This window comes from Rhea pennata, chromosome 3 (assembly GCF_028389875.1).
Source record: "Rhea pennata isolate bPtePen1 chromosome 3, bPtePen1.pri, whole genome shotgun sequence".
Lineage (NCBI taxonomy): Eukaryota > Metazoa > Chordata > Aves > Rheiformes > Rheidae > Rhea > Rhea pennata.
The window spans coordinates 10,496,989-10,517,333 of record NC_084665.1 but is presented as its reverse complement, the minus strand read 5'-3'; the positions used below and the strand labels follow the sequence as shown (position 1 = coordinate 10,517,333).

At 50.3% G+C, this 20,345-nt stretch overlaps 2 protein-coding genes across 9 annotated transcripts in view; both read right to left on the bottom strand.

The window, feature by feature from the left end:
* Positions 1 to 3,453: 3,453 nt before the first annotated feature.
* LAMP5 (lysosomal associated membrane protein family member 5) lies at positions 3,454 to 10,060 on the bottom strand. The gene is made up of 6 exons (XM_062573502.1): positions 10,006 to 10,060; positions 9,534 to 9,706; positions 9,033 to 9,164; positions 8,828 to 8,933; positions 7,532 to 7,720; positions 3,454 to 3,632 (listed from the first exon to the last, which is right to left on the bottom strand). The coding sequence occupies exons 1-6, from the start codon at positions 10,058 to 10,060 to the stop codon at positions 3,454 to 3,456; spliced, it is 834 nt and encodes a 277-aa protein (XP_062429486.1).
* Positions 10,061 to 13,771: 3,711 nt separating this feature from the next.
* The window catches only part of PLCB4 (phospholipase C beta 4), a 223,036-nt gene continuing 216,462 nt past the window's right edge, over positions 13,772 to 20,345 (bottom strand). For 6 of the 8 annotated variants that reach the window (XM_062571532.1, XM_062571531.1, XM_062571535.1 and 3 more), the window contains 2 exons: positions 18,411 to 18,447; positions 13,772 to 15,615 (listed from right to left, as the gene is read on the bottom strand). In XM_062571532.1, the coding sequence (XP_062427516.1) occupies positions 15,527 to 15,615; positions 18,411 to 18,447 (126 nt within the window). In that variant the 3' untranslated portion in view covers positions 13,772 to 15,526. The remainder of the gene's footprint in view (positions 15,616 to 18,410; positions 18,448 to 20,345) is intronic. The other 2 variants (XM_062571537.1, XM_062571538.1) reach the window with 1 other exon arrangement.

Sequence of the window (20,345 nt, the reverse complement as noted above, 5' to 3'; positions counted from 1 at the left end):
ACAGCCAGCATCCGTACCCTTCAGTTCTTTCATGGATGTGGTAAAAAAAGCCAGTCTGGTCACACAGGCCTCCTTATACTCAACTGAATTTGCTGAAATTGCTCCTGCTGCCTCCGGAGGCTTTTGGCCCTTCAGGAGGAAGGGGCGGCATGGAGGATCCCGGGGCCACGGAGGTCAGTGCCCCGGAGGGCAGCAGACATCGCACCAAAACTCACCGTGAAGAAGCCAAATGCCCACTGAGGGGTTCATTTGGCATCTGCCGTTCCGCTGTTTGGTCCCCCCTCCCTTTTTTTAAAATTTTCTTAAAGCTTGGACATCAAATAAGGAAGCAGCTGCTCGCAGCCCTGCGGAGCTGGCTCCCGGACAGCCTTTCTGGCTGGAAGGTGGATGAGAGCGAGGCCTCACCGAGCCCGTGAGCACCGCTGTTACGGCTGCACCCTTTCATCCCTTTTTTCGCAGGCTTTGCACATGTCCCCACCACCCCCTCCACCAGCTCCAGGCCACCACCTGCCCAGTGCCTGCTCTGCTCCAGGAGCGATCCTGCTCCGCACCTAGCAAGCAGCAACGCTCCTGGTCCTCCCTCGGCGATGTACGCGCTTGTGCCATCAGCTTTAGGATAGTCTCACTGCTGGGTCAAACACCACCAACCCAACTACCTCTCTGCATCAGTGAGACCTCAACACTGACCGGTAAACAGGTCCCATGGTGCTGTCACAGGTTGTGCTTCCAGGGCCCTTCGCACCAGTGAAGGCAAACAGCCCCTCCTTGTAGGGCACCTCTCATCCAGCCTTGCTTAGCTGCCAATATTACTTTTGCCCTAAAAACATCTTTATTTATTTATTTATTTATTTATTTATTTATTTATTTATTTATTTTTTACTAAGTGTGCTGTGGGCTGTGGTATTTGGTCAGCTAAAGCCCCTCCAGAACATCCATGTTTGTGAGTTTTGTAAGAAACAGACGCCACAAACACCACTAGTGCTGTAACTTTGCTTCTTATGTCCAAGAGAAAAGGGGCAAGTTTGACATAGATCAGACACCACGAATAAGGCATGACCAAAGTAAGATGCTGGCTACACTCATCTTCTTCTTCCCCTTCAACAAGCAAAAACTTATGGAGGAGATTGCAGCATTATAAAGCAGTTCATTTGTCCTCTTCCAGCTTCCAGCTCTGCACTGTTATCTGCTTACTGGTCTCCCCTACATGCCACAGCCTGTTTCTCCAGTCTTGACCTGCCTTTGCTGGCACCTGGGAGAACTTGGTGAGCTTTGGCAGAGTGACCCTGTTGGCCATACATTAGCCATGGCTGTGGCTTACTGGTCCTGTCCTTTCTTTTTCCATTATTTTTAGAATACGTCGGTCTTCTGTTTGCACTTGGAACAAAAGCAGGTGAGGGAAAGGGATTTGAGGGGAGGATGCTTTGGGGGAGGGGGCGGTTGTTTCTGGGTTGTTGGATTTTTTTTTCCCTGAACCTTCAAACTGTCTTCTCTGATGCCATGGATCTTGATGAAAATCATCTACCATCCTGACAACACACCTTGGGCTTCTGCTCCCATTTGCCACCAAACGGGACACCTTTTAGAGTCCTTCATTTTGATCAAGTCAACATGAGAGAAAAGTCTGGTTTACACTGGTGCTAGTGACTGCATGTTCAGCACACAGGCCAGTCACGTCTTAAAGCTGCCAAATTAGCATTTTAAGTTCCCAAATGCCACTTACCGCAGGGCTAGGTTTTACTCCCACACCAATTTTTAATCTTACCGAGCAACCCTCTATGTCCATGGCTGGCACTACTGAAATCCAGGTGTAAATCAACACAGCCAAGAGCAACAGTTGCACCTTCACTTCAGTGTACAGGTATTTCATCAGTGTAATATATAGCTGCTTTAAGGTTTCAGCTACATTGCCATGCAGCTGAAAATCAAACCCTAAATTATACACTTTTTCTGTAAATATGCGCAAGCATGGGTAATTGTTTCAACATTTAAATTAATGTTTTTCTTGGCTTAGTACCCTATTTTAAGCTAGAGGAGAGCAGTTTGTATGAGTCACTGGCTGGATCAAATCAGTATGAGAATATGGTATATTCCGTACATTAACTTAACCCAAGGTCTGGACTAACTCTTGCTGAAGTTAACACCAAAGCCAAAGGAAATCAGTAGTTTCTGTGGCAATTGGATGGGACCCTAGCAAAATATGCCATTTCCCACAAAATACCTAAGAAATAAATATTTAAGATACTAGAAGAATATTAGAAATAGCCAACTAATGACAGACTACTTTTAGCCACTATTACATCTTCTCATTTGCACCAAAAATATTGCTAGAATAAAATCTACACTTAACATCCATTTAGACTACATACTCTTACACCAACCCCATTAGCTATCACGGACCTTGCTGCTCTTGGGATCATTAAAAAACATGATGTCATTTCAAAATAAGACGGCAAATCAAACAGTAGATATGTACATATTTTAATTCATTTTAAAAATGGTCTACACTTAAGGAGAGACTTCAAGGGTTGCCTTGTATTTTTTTTCTGTTACATTAGATTATACCTGAATACTCTGCATAGTGACTTTAACATTTCTGTTTTCTTTTTTTGTTTTGTTGTGAAAATAACAGTTGCAGGTAGCAATGTAACATCTCAAAGACAATCACGATACGTGCAGGATGTCCAGCCAGAAGCATTTCTCAGTTGACTTGCAGTAGCATGGCACTCTATAATTTGTGTATCAACACTTTTTTTTTTATGTTTAATTCAGATATGTTTCAAGAAGCAAAAACAAACTTTCTTCACTGAGCCTCAAGTATCTGGTCAGTTCCTCAGCTGGCTGCAAGATGCTTCCGTGGAGTTACTCCAGTTTATGCCAGCTTGAGGACCTGGCCTGTATTTTTTTTCCAAAATGCACTTGTATCCCCTCATGCTTTCCTTAACACGAGTGCAAATTTCAGGAACGTGGTTCAGGTCCCCTAGTCAGGAGACCTTGTGGGAGTCTGTGCAATGGATCCTCCTCCCCCATCCTGCTCCCTGCACACGCACGAGCAGAGAGGGCTGCACATGTGCAAAGAGCAAAATGTCGGAGGTGAGAGTCCGCAGAGGCAGTAGCTTGGAAAGCTGATTTTGCCCTCCCCGGTGTTTTGATGTGTGAAGTATTTCTGTTCCCATGTGATTGGCCCAGTTGATCCAAGAAGGTATTCATACCACCCACTTTCACAGGCAGTAGCCAAACTCCAGAAATTAGGTGCTCTAAGTCATCTTGTGGAGACAGCTGTAGCTCTCCAGTGACCACACTGGAGCCCAGCTGTAACTGGGTATGTCCATGAAATACCTAAAAGATCAGGTGTTGTGAATACCCTCTCTTGCTCCAATAACGTTTCCCCACCACAGAAAAAAGTGCTTTTGCTTTATCTACCTGATAAATATCTGGGCTGCTCGATCCTGTCATCTATCCCATGTGTTTGTACTGAGATCTGTCTCGAGGAATTTGTGCTTGACTGGCCGTCAGTTTGTGGTGGATGTGGTAAACGCAGAGGGTTATCACAATCACCAACCCCAGGATCAGACCCAGAATCAGAGGCAGGGTTTCTTCCAGCTGCTCCCGCTGGTCCACGGGGCATTTATGTTCTGCAGATAAAGAAATGGAAAGAGAAGAAGAGAGAGGCGGGAGTGAGCAGTCAGAGGTTTCCACCGTTGACTCGTGCCGCAGTACGGAAGAGCCTTCCCGCAGAAACGACCCGTGGCGAGCCGCGGCCCCGCTCCGGGCTCCCCGCAGAGCACAGCCCGCCTCCGCGGCGAGGGAGCGAAGCAGCCGTCGCGGGAGCCCTCGCGACAAAACCGGGTGCTTTGAAGGAAACCGCGGTCACCGTCCCAAGGCCAGCTGGGGGGCAGGTGACACCTGTTACCAAGCCAGCTGCGGCCCTGGAAGGAAACGCTCCCAGGCTCACGAGCTCCTCGCCAGCCTGCCCTGCCACACCACCACCGCCGTGAGACTCGAGGACGGGACAGCGTCACTGCGCGCTTCCTGACCATGGCTAAAGGTCTGCTCTGCCTAGTTAGTTACGGTGGCCAGAAACACGGTAAGGTGAGGCGTCGACATCAGTGGTTCATAATCCTACATCAGATTTATCCTGTTCATCGTTGGAAGATATTATTCCCTCCCCTACCTGCACGATGACTGAGATCTAACATCGCTTTCCCCACCTCTCCACCAAACCTGAGCCAAACCTTCAACAGAAGATTCAAGTCTGAATCCGCATCCATCTTCTCCTGCTGATGGTCCTCCCCAGGGACTCCCGCCACGCACTAACTCCAGACACAGCCTGCTCGATCTCACCGAGATGAGTGGCCGGAAAAGGCAATTCCTGCTGGGCTCAGACCCTCCATCGCCGTGTGCTTTCAGCCGTAGCTTCCCGAGAAGACAAGCCAAAGCAACGGCAGGGCAACAGGACTCCCTGGGCAGCGCTGCCGCGGAAAACAACCACGGCTACAGAGGGAAAAACGCTTGGCTGCTATTTAGCTTGCAAAGGCAAGGCCACCGAAGTCAGAAAACACCAGAGAGCAAGTTACTCTTGCTTTCCAGTTCGGCTCCCACTCGCTTACGTGTTCTACTACGGGCACGACCGACATGATCCCGCTTGCCCATGACTAAGGAGAGCAGAGCTGTGGTTGCCGAGGTGGGGCAGAAAGAAGAAAAACGCTAACCCTGAAGAAAAAGCCACAGGATAAAGGAGGGACAGTGCTCTGGATTTTTCTTCTTCGCAGGACTCCAAGCCCCGCTGAAAAAAGACAAAGACATTGATTATGTTAAAATAAAACAGCGTGCCCTGCGCTCCTGCTGCCGGCAGCGAAGAGCGGCGAGCGCCCAGCGAGGGCTGCGGCTCATCAGATCGGGGCGGGAGGCCCGTTACGAAGTGTTTCAAACCATAAATGAAGGGAAACAGAAAAAGCCGAAGGGAAAAATAGTCTGAAAAAAAAAAAGAAAAGAAAAGGGAAGAACGTCCTTTTCCGCTCCTCACCATTTCGCCGGAGGGGTGATTAATCACCGGGACTGTGCTACAGACAACTCGGCACTTGCTGCAATGCAGGCTTTTTGTTTGTTTGTATTAAGGGGAAAAAAAAAGACCCCCAAAACCCTCTTGGTTATTATTTAGCTCCCCAAATTTGGTTTCCAGGGCTTTAGGAAATTCTTCCCAGCTTTGGCTATGAAGACCCCAGCAGCGGGTGCTGCAGCAGGCAGATTTTGCTGCTTCAGCACCCGTCTTCGGGACAAATGCTATCAGCCAGATAAAAATCGGAAAGCAGATTTCCACAACTAGTGGTGGCAGCTGCAGGTAGGAGGACTGATAGCACAGCCATTCAGATGGACGGGGGAAATAAAAAACTCATCATCACCTGGTGAAACTGTGCCCAGCATGACAGCGCAGGGTTTGAGACAGGTCTTTATAAATGACTAGTTTAAAAAAAGAAAAAAGAAAAGAGAAAAGGAAAAAGAAAGAAGAAAAAAGAAAAAATGAAGCAGGAAAAAAGAAAGAAGAAGAAAAAAAAGGAAAAGAGGAAAAGAAAGAAGAAAAAGAGAAAAAAGAAGATTGGGTCCTTCTTAAAGCCCGGCCAGGCACCTTGCAAAGAGGAGCTCTTTGCTGAGGGGACCCTCGAAAACACGCGGCCCTCCTTCGGGTGGCTCAGCGGGAGGCGAGGCCTCCTAAGGGCCAGGTGGCCGATGCTCAGCCTTTCTGCCCCAAATTTGATTTTGATTAGGATCAAAAGGGAACGGACAGTGTCTGTGAGGGTCTTTTCCTGATTCGTACGTTCTCTTGATTCAGCTCGCTTTTTCCTAACCTTTTAAACTGAAAAATGTACACAAACACTTCTGCAAAAAGACGATTTTCCACGAGCTTTGAATGAAAAAGAAAAAATCCTGCTGCTGTTGCGCTGAAACAGGTTAAAAAAATATTTGTGATGGCTGGAAGCAATATGTCTTGACAAAAAGATGTTCCAGCACATGAGCTGAAACACTCAAAAAGAGAGCAATCATCATGCCCCGCAATTCTGTTTGAGTCTATTCCAGACAGGAGAGTGTCAGGTCTGATGATGAAACCTTCCCCACCGCGTCTCCTGTCTGGAAGGACAGAAAGGCCTGATTTGTGCCCCCTGACAAAACCCACGCTGCTGCGTACGGGCTTCGCCGCCAGTAACCCGGCCATCTAGAGCCCTGCTGGGGCCGGGGTACGTAAGAGCAGAGATTTACTACATCGTTTGGAGGAATGTGAGTCATGAGAGTAAGTGCTCGGCTTTGTAGTAAGTAAGTAAGTGCCGGGGGTTTTTTATTGCACTCCGAAGTATTTCCCACACGCCAAATAATAAAAAGCCCAGTGCTTTTACTGCTAGGTTTGAAAACAACACTCTCGTTTTCTAGTCCGTTGCTGAAGGATTTGGGAACTACATATTTTATTTGCATCTTGTTTGGGTAATAATAATGGAGTTAATTAATCTACTAAAATTTTGCTACACAAAGGGGACTGGTCTTGAAGTCCTAATTCAGGTGACCGTGTTTCTATTGCCTCACTCGAGGCGAGTCAACGCGCAGGCTGAAGGCGGCGAGGAACTCCGCGTTCCCCGGAGTAAAAGACAGGAAAACTCGGCTCGGCACCAGTTTTGCCTGAACTAGAGAGGGAGCTGGATCCAGCCACACGGAACCGCCGGGGTGAAACCCCTGCTGCCCCCGCACGCACGGCAGAGACCCCTTGGCGGGGAGCGCGAGGGCTCGCACGCGCTTTCCTCTCCCCGAAACGTTACGAAGGCCTTGGCGTACCGTGCGCGGTTCCCGACACGTACGTCCCCCACCAGCCACTCACCTCCTGGCAAACTCCGCTCTGCCGTGAGCGGGGGGGGGGGGGGGGGGGGACGGACAGCCCACGGCAGGGTATTCAGTTTTAACCAGCCTAGCACACGGTCAGAGACCACGGCAGAAATTCTGGCCTCAAGCCAGAAAACCGCACGGAGCAGCGGAGGGCCCCTCGCTGCAGTCACCGCCGCTCTGCCTTCGCCCGTGCTCCGCGCCTTAACCGGATTAAAGCCGGCCCGTGTGTGCGCTGCGAGCATCTCCTCCTGCAGCAGCCCGCCGGACCTAACCGCGCGGCGGCGCCTGCGGGAGCAACGCTCTCCAGGCAGCCCCGGGGTTTGCTGGCAACTCGGCTAGGCGGGACCTTACGCACGCACGTGCAACGAGAACCATTAACAACAGCACCACAGCTTCAACCAGCCGTGGTTGAACCTTCTCCCCACTGTCCCCTCCTCTCACCCTAGGGCGACGGGCTGAGCTGGGGAAGGCCTCAGGGAGACCACCAAGGCAGGCAACCGGTTGGCTGACGGAGCTGGAGTGAGAGCGCTAACAACACCCCGGGAGGAGGAGACAACGCTTCAGCAAGGGTGGGAGCAAAGTGCCCCCCCCCCCCGGGACCGCTGAAGGCCCCGGCAACGCGAGCCCCCCCAGGGATGCAGGGGCAGGCCGTCACCCCACACCTCACCTTCACTGAAGACAAAATCCGCGCTGATGTCAAAGGGCTGAACGCGGACTTCGGACAGCAAGAGCTCCACTGACTTCTGGTGGTCGCTGGAGACCAGGGAAATGGTCTGCTGCGCTTGGCACTCGTAGGACTTGCCAGCCGGGGTGACTAAGGCAGAGAGCCGGTGAGAGCTGGCTGTGTGCTTCCCGGCTGTCCAAGGAGCAGAAACAGGAGAAAAGTGAGGCCCTCCCCACCTCCGCTGGACCGATGCGACTCAGGAATTATCAGCAAGGCCGTACGCAATGCTGCTCTTAAGGCAGCAGCTCCCCGTGGGGCAGGAGGTGCCTTCTCATGCCGCCCGGCCTTGCGCACCCCGGGCGCTTTCAGCCATAAGCGGAGCGAGCTGAGGCTCTAGGCTGAGCTGTACCAGTGGTGCCGATGGAGCACGACTGCTCTAAAGCCCGTAAAGTCAATGGAATTCCTCCCGCTGGCAAATACACCAGTATAAGCTTCGGACTGGACTCATATCCCCCACTTCTGGGAAATAATTCCTGCGGTTACGCAGGGGCTCTGAATTCAGGGGAAAAGGAGCAATGCAATTTGGGGACCTTGCTACAGAGCGAAATAGGCCCTAGCAGCTTTCCTGAAAATGACCATTGCGCCCAAGTGGAGATTGCAAGAAAATGTTTTCTCGTTACATAATGCGTATTTTTTTCAGGCACCGAAGCGGAGGCATGCTCGGCAGGGTGGACGGAGGGTCCCCGACGCTCCCTGCCCCTCGGCAGCCCTCCGTTCCTCACCCCGCACCCCGGACAGGCAACCGCTGCAGGCGTGCGGCACACGCTCGCCGTCGCAGGCTGGCGGCACAAACGCGGGGGTGTGCAACGCGCCCGTGCCCGGCGCCTCTCACACCCGCAATAGGTCGTAACGAACGCGTGCTTCACCGAAGTTTGGGAATCTCACTGAGGAACAATTCGCTGGCGACAGGATTTCAATTTTCAATTTTCAGCGCAAGGCAACTAATTTCTGAGCAGAAATGAGGCAGAAGCAGAACAAAAGCCAAGAGCATGCGACCCCAGGGAGAAAAGAAGAGCCAAGGGGCTGAGCCGGGGCTGCGGGGCAGGAGCGCGAGGGGCAGCGGGGAGGTGACAGGGGTGCAAAAAGCGGCAACGTCCCCACTCCACCGCCCCAAAATCACAGAGGGGGGAAAAGGAGCCAGAAAAGAGAGTGGGGAGGGGGAAGAGCTACATGCGGGTGCATCCCCGCGAGGCCGGATTGCGCCTTCCCGCGGTGCCCCCCGAGCCGCCCGCCGCTTACGGCTCACGGCGTCCTTGAAGTAGGTGCGCTCGGTGGTGTCGTAGGCGAACTGGACCCGCGCCAGCCTCCAGAGCACCTCGGGCCCCCGGGACGCGTTGTGCCCCTCCTGCGAGACAGGGGCCGCGCGTGGGTCCGGCCGTGCCGCGCCGCGCCGCGCGTGGGTCCGGCCGCGCCGCGCCGCGCCGCGCCGCGCGTGGGTCCCTACCTTCCCGAAGAAGAGGCGCAGGCTGTAAGCTCGCTCCAGCCAGGAGATCTCCAGCTCGGACTCGTTGGCGCCGCACTTGCCCCGCACCTCGGCGCCGCGGGACAGCGGTATCTCCGCCTGCTCCGTGACCAGCTGCAAAAGCGCGGCGGCCCGGCCCGCGCCGCGGCAGCGCTTTGCACCGGCTACAGACCTCCGGCGCTGCTGGAGGGCTTTCCAAAACTGCCGGCGGGTTTGCCCCGACCCCCCCCCCCCCCCCCGACCCCAGCCCGGCACTGCACAGCCGTGGCACGGAGCAGCGGCGCCGCCGGAGCGCCGGCACCGCCGCGCTGCAGCCCCGAGCATCTCCCCGGCCCGGCTCCGGACCCTCGATACAGACCCAGCTCCCGACCCTGGACCCGGCTCCGGACCCTAGACCCGGACCCGGACCCAGCCCATGTACCCGGGCCCTGGACCCGGACGCTGAACCTGGACCCGGCTCCGTCCCCGGTCGCCACCACTCACATCCACGTAATTGCTGGCCCACACGTCGTAAGGGACGATGAACTTCGCGGCAAATTCCGCCATGAGGCACGTCGTCCGGTTTTCCCGCACCACAAAAATGTCCTTTTCGGGGTTCGGGGAGAGCCCGGAGAGATTTTCAACTTCTTGCTCGGCGCCGAGGCGGGCGGCGGCGTCTGCGGGCGGAGGGCGCTGAGCGGCGCGGCCGCGGGCCCGGCCCCGCTGTGCCCCCGCTGCGCCCCCGCTGCGCCCCCGCGCCCCGCTCCCGTCCCCCCCGCGGAATTAATCCGCTTGATTTTAACAGCCGGAACCGACCCGGGCGCGATGGGGCATCCCCGCCGCGATACGATAGAAAGTCGCGATGAGGCAGCCGGTCGCGGTGCATCAGACCCCCTTGGGGGGGGGCGGTGTCTGATGCACCGCACCGGCTGCCTCATCGCGACAGGGCCCCGCATCGCGACAGCGCGGTACTCACGCAGGAGGAGGAGCAGCGCCGGGAGGCGCGGGGCAGCGCGGCGCCCCCCGGCCATCGTCGCCGCTCGGCCGGCGGCTGCGCGGCCCCGGGCTCGGCTTCCCGCAAGCGGTGCGCTCCGGAGGGGACGGAGAGGAGAAACGGGGCGGGGAGGGGGGGGGGGGAGAAAAAGGAAGGAAAGGAAAAGAAAAAGATTAAAATCGCCGCCTCTCTCCGGGAGCTGCACAGGCTGCAAAAGCGCCGCTCCGCTGCGGCGTGGCGGGGAGGAGGGATGGGGAAGAGTGCGTGGGTGTGTGGAGAGGAGGAGGGGGAGACGTCGTGCCAGCCGGAGCTGATGAAGGCGCCCACGTCGAGGGACGGGGAGTACGCGGAGGCAGGGCGGGGAGGAGGGGGGGGGTCCCCCCTCCCCCCCATCCCCAGCTCCCTCTCTGCTCCCGGCGGTGCGGAAAGGAGCCCGCTGGAAACCACATCGCCCTCGCTGCTCAGGGAAGAGCCGCACCGACGGCCCCAGAAGCGGCCGGGGGCCCCGCAGTGAAAGGCACAGATCGCCTCTCTGCAGTGCTCGGGTGCCCGCCCTGCAGTGCACTGGTTCCCTCCCTGCAATGCATGGATGTCCTCTCTGCAATGCACTGGTTCCCTACCTGCAGTGCACCAGTGCCCTCCCTGCAGTGCACTGGTGTCCGCCCTGCAGTGCACTGGTTCCCTCCCTGCAGTGCACTGGTTCCCTCCTGGAAAATGGTTCTGCCGGAGTGGCTGCGGCGGTCAACCCGCTCCCGGCCTGGCGCTGGTCGGTCGAGGGCTGCCTGCCACTGCTTGCTGCAACTGTGCCTTCACCCCAGGAGAAAAGCCTCAGCCATTCCAGTGGGTTTCCCCAGGTGCAAGGCAAGGGCAGCAGTGCCCAAGCCCCGAGGCAGGGTGATGGGCTGCGGATGTGGCTGGGCATGAAGCTTCTCCCACCGCCTCTGGTGGTAAAAATCACAAAGCTGGAGAGAGGTGGGGTGATATGAACAGCCCCCCCCCCAGCTCCCCCTCCCCAGAACATCCAAACACCCTGACCAGGTGTTCCCCAGGTGGTGAAAGGCTCAAGGCCCCCAGAGGAAACCGGCTCCAAGGGAGCGGCAGTGATGATGGCTCTGGGGGCGCCGAGCCAGTGCCAGCTGCACCAGGCCCCCCCCCCCCGAGCCCCCCCTTTCTCTGCATCCTTTAGGCCATCGCGCCAGCCCTCCCTCCTAGCTGTCATGTTGGCCAGCTGCTTTTGCAAAACCATTGCTGTTCCCTGGGTAATGCCACTGCTGCCAGGGAAGGAAGGAAACCAATAAAACAGGACACTTTCCGGCTGGGTCTGCTATGGAGGAGGGGTTATCTAGTCCAACGCTAGCTCCTCATGGATCGTTAGCAATTGCGTGGAAGGCGAGCAGCTGCTTCGCGTGTTAATTTGGGAGGCAATGCGCAGCTATTTTTGTGTAGCAAGAAGGTCAGGAGCAGAACCTGCATCACGTCGTGAACGGCCACCAGCACGCTGGAGCTCCGGAGAGGCCGAGCGCGCTGCTGCCGAGCTGCACGGCGGATGGCTGAACCGGCCCCTCGCACCGCACCTGGGCGCCGGGTGCAGCCCCCACCCAGGCATCGGCATCCAAAAGCCTCCATAAAGAAAGAGGGGCCTGGCGGCAAGCTCCCCTTCCAGCAAAGATTGGGGGAGGGGGGGAACAAACCCCAAAGCCAAGCTATTTTAAAATATTCCTAAAAGTGGTTGTGTGGCATCTGCCTCAGGTGACCCAGGCTGCGTGCCGGCACGCGGTGTGACCTGGGCCTGGTACCTAGGGAAGAGTTTGCTCCTACCGAGTACCGGCGTGCCGGGCGCCCCGGCAGTGTTTTGAGTAGAGGCAGAGGGAGTGAGGCGTGCGGACGCTGCAAGCCTTCCTCGCTGCTCCTCTGCCTCCTGGCCCAGCCCTCTCCAGGGGTATCCGGCCCTGCCGCGGCCCCGATTGGAGAAATCCCGTTTATTCGCCGTAAACCCGGTGCCTGCATTTCCTCCGTCTCAGCTGGGGTGTGTGTGCGCGCGTGTGCACGCACATGTGTGTGTTGGGGGGGGGGTTGCACAGTCCCACAGCTCATCGTCAAGGCGGGGGGGGGGGTCTCCAGGGCGGCAAGGAGCAGCCCGGAGCCCGGGCGAGCAGCCGGATTTCACGTCGGGGGGCTCGCAGCCGGCAGCAGTGACCGCCTCCAGGAGGAGAGCCGAGCCCCGGGGCAGCCTGGCGCTGCCCCCGCCGGGCCCCCGGCCCGCGTACGAGGAGCCGTGCCGGCCCGCGACAGCGCGAGTCCCGGCGGCGGTGACAGAGCAGCAGGGGACCGAGCCTATTACGGACATTTTTGCCACAAACAAGCCAGAACGACACCAGCTATTCGGAGCATGCGGCTTTCCACGGACTTACTAGTAATTCGTATTTCTAGTTCGGGAAAAAGAGTTTGGAGGAAACGGTCGGGGGCTTTGCTGAGCAGGGCGTTAGAAGGTGAGTGCTGCTTGCAGCCCGCTGCCTTTCCTCGAGCAGCGCACGCCTGCAGAGGGGCGCGTTGTCCTCGGGAAGTAGCTCTTTAAACATAAAACCAGACAGTGAAGGGACAAATTGTTTTTCGTAACTATTCTGCTGAAATTCCTTTCCTGCTTGCGGTAGATCTTAAATATCTGACTATACCTTTTTCCTCCTCTCCTCTTTCACTGTAAGGAGTCATTCCTTCCTGGAGACATAGAGCCAGACCTGTGTTGTCCTGATACAGGACTGACCTACAGAACAGCTGTAGACCACCTAATCTTCTGCACGAACCTCTCCGTGGTGCCTTTAATGCCTCGCTTCCTCAGGTCGTTCGGCCTCAGTATTTAACCACCATCTGTCCTCTGGCCTCTGCTGCGTTCCCAAACCCGCTGAGGTTTCCAGGCAGCAGCAGAGCGGCCGCCCCACGGCACAGCACGGGGTGGGGAGCAGGGATGGAGGAGCGAGCCTGCCCCACAGCCCCCCCTCCGGCACCCGGCGCAGCCGGAGCCGCTCCAGCGGCCATCCCCAAAGCGAGCGCGGCGCTCAGCCTTCCCTCGCCGCGGCGCTGAGCGCTACTTGACAAAATTCATCACTTATTTACTTAATTTCCGACTGCTGCCTGCGTCTTGTGTTAAATCGCCAGCGGCCGAAGCGGGTACCGGCCGGGGAGCCGAGCCTCGAAGCGGGGGCCGCCCGGCTCGGCCGCTTCGCAGGCGCGCGCCCCGACGCAGCGAATCCCCAATGCCCGGCTGAGCCACGAGCACAACCCCCACGAAGAGCCTGCGGATATTCCTCCCTTCCCCTCCAAAACCAGCTTATTCCCCCCGTACTCTCCAGGGAGGCAGTACCAGCAGATCCGATTTTCCTCCGAGAGGGAACCCGGCTTTCCATTTACAGTTGATTCTTTAACAGGGAGGTAACCGAGCCTAAGAAAACGAGCAACGCTGAAGGCTTCAGCGAGCGCCGCAAGGCCAAGTCGCAGCAGAATGGGAGCCGTCGGTCTGCAGCTTTGCGAATAGGCACCGCCAGTCCGTTTACATCCCACGTTATACACCTAAATACTACCCTGACTTCTGCTTTAATGGGATTCTCAGGGCAGGGCTATTCTGTATGCAGGCTGCCTTGCAGCACTGCAAGGACCAGCATTGCACAACTCTGCTATCACTTAAAACAAACGAAATGAGACTCCTTCAAATAATAAGCTGTGATATAAATATATTTACACTATATGCATTTTTACAGGAAATACTTTACAGCTTATGAAAAGTTAACACCATGACCCTATAATTGACTACAGTGACAACTACAGTTCTTGGATTTTCAAGATTTTTATTAGAGAAGTTGAAAGTTTCATCTCAGGACTGACAATAACATAATTATCTCTTTCATTTAATTTGTTTATAGGAATATGTAGAATTCATTTGTACAAGCATATACAACAACTTAATTGGTGCTTAGTACATTGAAATCAGTAATCTGATTTGTTCTAAACTACCATTTTTCCATGCAGTCATCTTTGTATTGGCAGCATGGACAAATTCCAAGCAGAATGCTTACATGCATTGTTTTGCAATATAACTACAGCAAGCTTTAGAAACATGCAAATTAACACATAGCAAATTGTTTTTATATCTAATGGACGTAAAAAGGTTATTCCTGATATGAAATTCTGAAAATCTGCATAAATACTTTTGTGTAAAATTAAATTAGTTATGTACTTTCTTTTACTAGAAGTATCAAGAATGCCCACGGAATTAATATACACACATATATATAGAGAGACCTTGTTATGCTAAAAGTCTTTGTAATTAATCAAACAATATTCTGTGCCATACATTTATTCAGTATTTACTGGCTAGCAGAATGACTGTGGTCATATAGTAGGCATTACAGTCTTATTGGCATTTGTATCACATGCAAACATACTCGTAGTTTTTCTGCTTACTAGTCTTACCACGTGGCAACATATATGTGATTTTTCTACAATATTGTGATTCTGAAGTGTATAAATACTTTTTACATTTTCACAGTTACAAACTTTTTGCCAAAAGCCATTTAAACAATCTTTAAGTTACAATAAACTGTAATATTGGGGACCTGCAGCAACAGGATCAAAATGCAATTTTTATACAAGCAATGTATGATGTAAACTTCTCTTAAAGTGCCTAACACACAATTCCTTAGAGCACTGAGCAATTTTGGCACAAATACACTGTATTTCCCTCATGCTAACCGTTTCAGTAACTTTTACAGGATATTAGCTTCTTTCAGAAACAACAGAGTTGATATGGCACTTGTGAATGACATCATTTGGATGCAGAAATATCCTGTCAAGTTAGTGTTACAGGCGATGAATTTGGCCGATAACTGCAGATAATGTATTTTTGAATATATGTAGTTAATTTTCAACAGCTTACTGCCTGCTGCCTGAAAAATACCTCGAAGTATAATTAAAAATTGCCCAAACTTAACTGCTTACTAAACTGATTAGGACTGATTATTACTGTGACACAGCAGAAGATCCAGTTCAACGGGCTTGATGTTGCCAGGTGCCGATGAGTTGTGCCTGGTTAGGATTTGGTAGCATGAGGTATTTCACACATGAGAATACAAATGGTAAATAACATGACTACAGTTTTGTTACCATTTGAGATGATGTTAAAAATATTTGTTGTCTTTCAAGGATCTGATTGTATAATTCTGATGCAGGTAAAACTGCCTGCTGAGACAAAGAAGGGAATACAGGATTGGGTTTAAAAATCGTGTTCGTCTTCTGATTAGTGTGTTTCCAAACAAAGGAAATTCGTATTATGGAAATCTACCAAAGGAAATTCTGTGCCCAGTGTTAAAAAAAGAAATATGCAAACCTTAAGACTTAGTGGTCCATAGCTACACTTCATATATTAAAAAAAGAAAAGAAAAGAAAAAAGCCCACTTTTCAGTCTCAGCATCCATAGCGTGAATTTTGCTCTCTTTTGAAGGATGCTGTGTTCTCAATTTGCATGTTGAGGCTTTAGACCACTGTTGCTGGCCTGCGATCCATCTCTGCTTCCAGCTTCACCATCTGCTGCATCTCCTTTGCCTGCAACCCAAAATAACCACGTGAAATATTGCATTAGATCTTGTGTTCAAAATGAAGCACATTTTCTTTATGATAGTGTCTGAGTGAAATACAGCCAAAACACATTCAAGATATATGTAATCATATTATACTTAACCCCCAAGTGCCCTTGTTTTCAAACTCAGATGTAGTACTTAATGTTTACAAATTCTTGGAATATATTTTTGATCCTATTCATGAGTCAACTTTCTGAAGAAACATACCGTAAAAAATATTTTTGTGAAGAAAACTAGGCAGATGCTAACTCAACTACTTCTCCTGATACAGAGATGCCCTTGAGAATATATGCTTGATCACCACTGTGTTAGCGCTGGGAGGTGTTACATCCTGAGACATTCAGAGCGTTGACCCACAATCTGAACCCATCTCTTTCCAGGAAGACAATGAATGATGAAAATCACTCAGTGCATCATCTTCCTTGCAGCTGGTAAGAGAGGTCTTTAAAAATAATCTTCATCTGGCCTGGCAATCCCAATCAACTCTTACGACTGCAGATGTCCTGTTTTTCACCCCAAGATTAGTCTGTTGCTACATGTTCTTCTTGGGATTACACACACTGAATTCACCTGAAACTGTATCCAAACATGCTGTGCGGAACACAGCGATGCATTTATGCCAGATCTTGCTATAAACTCCAGGTGCCTCAGGCTTGGCAAGCTGAGTTAAAGCACTATATATGAATGGTAACTGTCCTGGGAATCCCCGGCTTTAGGGTGGCTTTCTTTTCTCTCCTTCTTTTCCTCTCCCTCTTCCCTCCCCTCACTATGTACACTCTTACTCCTCCCGTGGCTCAGCTATGGGTTTAAATTTGTGATTTGGTTTGAAATTTTGCAATTTAAAGGAACTGGGAGACATCAGCTCCTCCTTCATTTTCTCTAAGAGTTTATCTGAGAGTTTATTTAAATCCATAACCCAAAGAACTCTGAGTAACTTGACCCAGGGGCAAGCTGTCCCATCTATCTTTACAACCAAACTTCTATGGATTAGGACGGGTTTAGGAAGGGGAAAACCAAGCTAATCTTTTCTTCAGCACAACTGCTTTAGTGGTCTATATCTGTCATAAATGGAAGAATGGTTACTGGACTTTATCCGTGTGAACTACGTTTCCTGAAAAGTTGTAAAGGTTGCTTAGACAGGGAACTTTGAGTAGGAGCTTCTGTAACAGAGAGTCACCTATTCTGGATGTGCAAACATACTTGTATATGCAAAACCAGGCAAATGTAGATCTAAAGTAATGAGATGCACAGTTATTCATTTTGCAAGGTAAATGTGGGTTTGCGCATTTGTGATAAAAGTGTCTTCTTGAAAAATCTAGTCCTGTACCATAATCATCACCATCATCTTGGGGGAGAAAGTAATTATGATACTAGCAAAGCAACTGTCATAAATATGATGATTAAAAATTAATCAACACTCTCCATTTAAATGAGTTAAAAGCTTGAAAGTAATGAAGAAATAATTTTAACATGAAAATATGGAAACATAATAAATAAATATGTACAGCCTCTTCTGAAATGTTGGCTGGATTTTGCCTGTGTGTGAAATGAAATTCCAGATAAAACAAAGCCCCTTTGTTTGCTTCTTAGTGACTCACATATTTTACGTTTTAGGCTTGTGACTTGAACACCAGCACACAGTGTCCTATAAATATTCTGCAAGCTAGCATAAAGCGCATGGAAATATTTTAAAGTTAACTTGGTTTCAAAGAACACATTAGCAGAGGATCAGGATGCCCATTTTTGCTCGTCAGGGTCAGGCAGCGCATGAGCTGACACGAGCACACCAGCAGAATGCTTGAAGGTGAGCCTTGTGGAGGAGGTGGGGAAGCTGCAGCGAATTCATGAGGCTAGTGGCAGTTAATGGACTCGGCTCTCCAGACGCTTGCTCTCTAGTGAGATTTGAGGCAGGCCAAGAACCACACACATTAAAAGAAGAACACAAATATTTCTTTCTAGCCTAATGAATGCTTTTATCCTTTCATTATATATCCGTAAATAAATGTCTTTAAAGTAGGTGCAGTCAGACTCAGCGGTGCGAGACCTATGTTATCGAATCAAGAAAATAATTTGGATCAGGCAGCACTGTGCAATTGGATGTCCAAGCTTAATACAACGAGCACCCTTCGTAAGACAAGGGGTTAATAGAGACTTCTTACAAGTGATGAATATTAGAAAGATATAACAGCACAGCCACACAGTAAGTATAATTACCATATCTTGTAATATGTCTGTAAATTGTGTTTTAAAGTGCTGGAAGACTCTCTTCTTTAGACACTAAGAAGCTATTTCTAGCCATCCATTCCAGATTTTGCTATTTTTAGTGTGGCATTACTTATTTTATTACCATGCTAATATATTGTCTGTCTTTGTCTGTCTATCAGCATTAGCAGTTAATCATATGTATGTTAACATTAAAATGGTTTCCTCAGATCAATAGACACTTCTCACAGACAGGGCTTAGAATTCTAAGCATATCTTCTAGCAACGACAGGTAATGTACAATACAAGTTAATCTCTAAATATTTCCTATCCACATCGCTGTTCATATGCATCTGGATCTGAGATGCTAAAGCATAAAATACTGTTAATATAGTGTCAGACTCAAATATTCGTGTGCAAACATGATTAACATTGTGTTCACTGTGTCAATGGTACTTCCCAATGGTTGCATTTACAAGGAGAGCTCCAATGATAATGATTTAATTTAGAAGGAAAGCACACCAAAATAATAGCTTGCTTATTATATATCCATCCTACCTTGTGTTTGAGACACTGCATGACAGGATTTCAAAAGCTGTTTATACAAAAATAATAATGTCAAAATTGAGTAATACAACAAGAAGCAAATAAAATGAATGAAAACTGAAGTGAGATTGAAAAATTAATGCAAGAAAAATTATACATAAAACAAAACAAATCTAAATTCACAACAGTTTGTACTGAAGGCTGTTTCCATCCATAACTCCACTTGCTACATTGCATATTTGTATGAAAAATTTCTTCACTTGTTTGATCATGAAAAAAAAATCAAGACTTAAAAAAGTTCATTGAATAAGTACCACCTTTGTCTTGATCCAACTAGCTATAATACATCCACGTGTATAACACTGAAACCAGACCCAGCTAACGAGTGTGGGTGTAGCATCTTGCTAACAGGTCTATACTGCTTCTGGTACATGAACTAGGATCTGCTTGGGGTCACTGATACTATTGATCTCCCAGGATTTCTCAGAAGAGAGAGTCAGCACCCATTGTGATCAAACTAAAGCTAAAATTTTCCCTTGGTACACTTTTAGGGCTAAAAGTGAGTACTTGATACAGCAGCTGTGGAAATACACGCTCTGATGGACCAAATTTGAGTGGGTTAAAAAGCCGTTAACAAATGCTTCTGTGGTGGAGACCTTTACTTGCCCAGGCAAAAGTGATAACAGGTATGTGGATGATCTTACTCCATTTAATCACAGATGATTTAAGCTGACCCCTTACGAGCAAGCTCATGTGGCCAGTTACCAGTTGTCAGCAGTGGAGTCCGTAATGCTGGGTGAGGGAAGTAACTAATCGCTCCAAGAGGTGACTCCTTTAATGACTCACATTTTGTCACAGCAGCCTACCTTCCCTAGATACAACATCATCATTGCATTGTGGTCAAGAGCACAACCCTAATCATTCCCTCTTGCCCTTCTGTTTTTGAACACTAGATCCAAAGCTCTCTGAAGCCAGTAGCAAGACCCCATTGACATCACCTCGCTTTGGATCATGCCCACCATCTTTTCTCAACCCGCATAGTTTGCGGGGAGTTGTTGGTCACACTGCAGTAATCCTACAGATCCGCTGAAGCCTGACCGTCTCCCCTGGGCGCCCTCTCTGCCTTCTGACTGCCCGTGGATACTGCTCAGGAGCAGACTGACTGACAGACTCATCTGCGTCAGACATCAGAGACATCGTCTATGGAAACCATGTGGAGGAGCAGCCTAGGAGATTCTGTTTGCTGTCCGAAAGGCAGGTGGAGCAGTCAAAAGGGAGAGCCACGGTGGGTCTGGCTCAGCAGTAGCAGCTGCCCACGATCCTACATGCTATCTCCCTGCTGCTGCATCGCATCGGGCTGCATCGCATCGGGCTACAGAATTCTGCTCTAATAGCAGAAATATTTGATTTGTACATACTCTTTCCTCCCCCTCTGTAGGACGAGTTTAATTCATAGCATAATGTCTGCCAAAGTGTTCAAGTTCTCAATATTTAATAATAAAGAAGTGCCTATCTTCCCTCTCTCATGTTACGAAATTGATAGATACATTCCCCTCGTAGTACACATGTGTGCAAGTGCAATACTGCAAGTCAGTGTGATTATCAGAGCTCTCTGGCTTACCCTTTCACCAAGGGAACTGCTCAGAACAGACTTGCTCCTACCAGAAATAAGATTAGAACTTTCCTTTCCTTCCTAAGTAGCTTTTCAATTAACAACAAAATTCTTATAAACCAGCAGAAAATAATAATGTATTTTAATTAGGAGAGGGTGTACTAGTACAGATAAAACTCCCTGTGCTACTGTATTTCTTCAGAGTTCAGTCCAAACTAAAATGTCTCTTGAAGATCAGAGATACTCTGTGCACATTCTTCACCACTATTTTCCCATCAGTGCTAGAAACACAAGCTAACAAATGAAGAAAACAGATTTTCTTGAGGTACTTTATG

Excerpts from the sequence above, each read along its gene's own strand:
- LAMP5 (XM_062573502.1), bottom strand. The coding sequence starts at position 10,060 with ATGGCCGGGGGGCGCCGCGCTGCCCCGCGCCTCCCGGCGCTGCTCCTC. Across the intron at positions 8,934-9,032 it reads TGCGCCTCTTCTTCGGGAAG|GAGGGGCACAACGCGTCCCG; the intron begins GTAGGGACCCAC and ends CCTGTCTCGCAG. Across the intron at positions 7,721-8,827 it reads CTTCAAGGACGCCGTGAGCC|CCGGGAAGCACACAGCCAGC; the intron begins GTAAGCGGCGGG and ends CTCCTTGGACAG.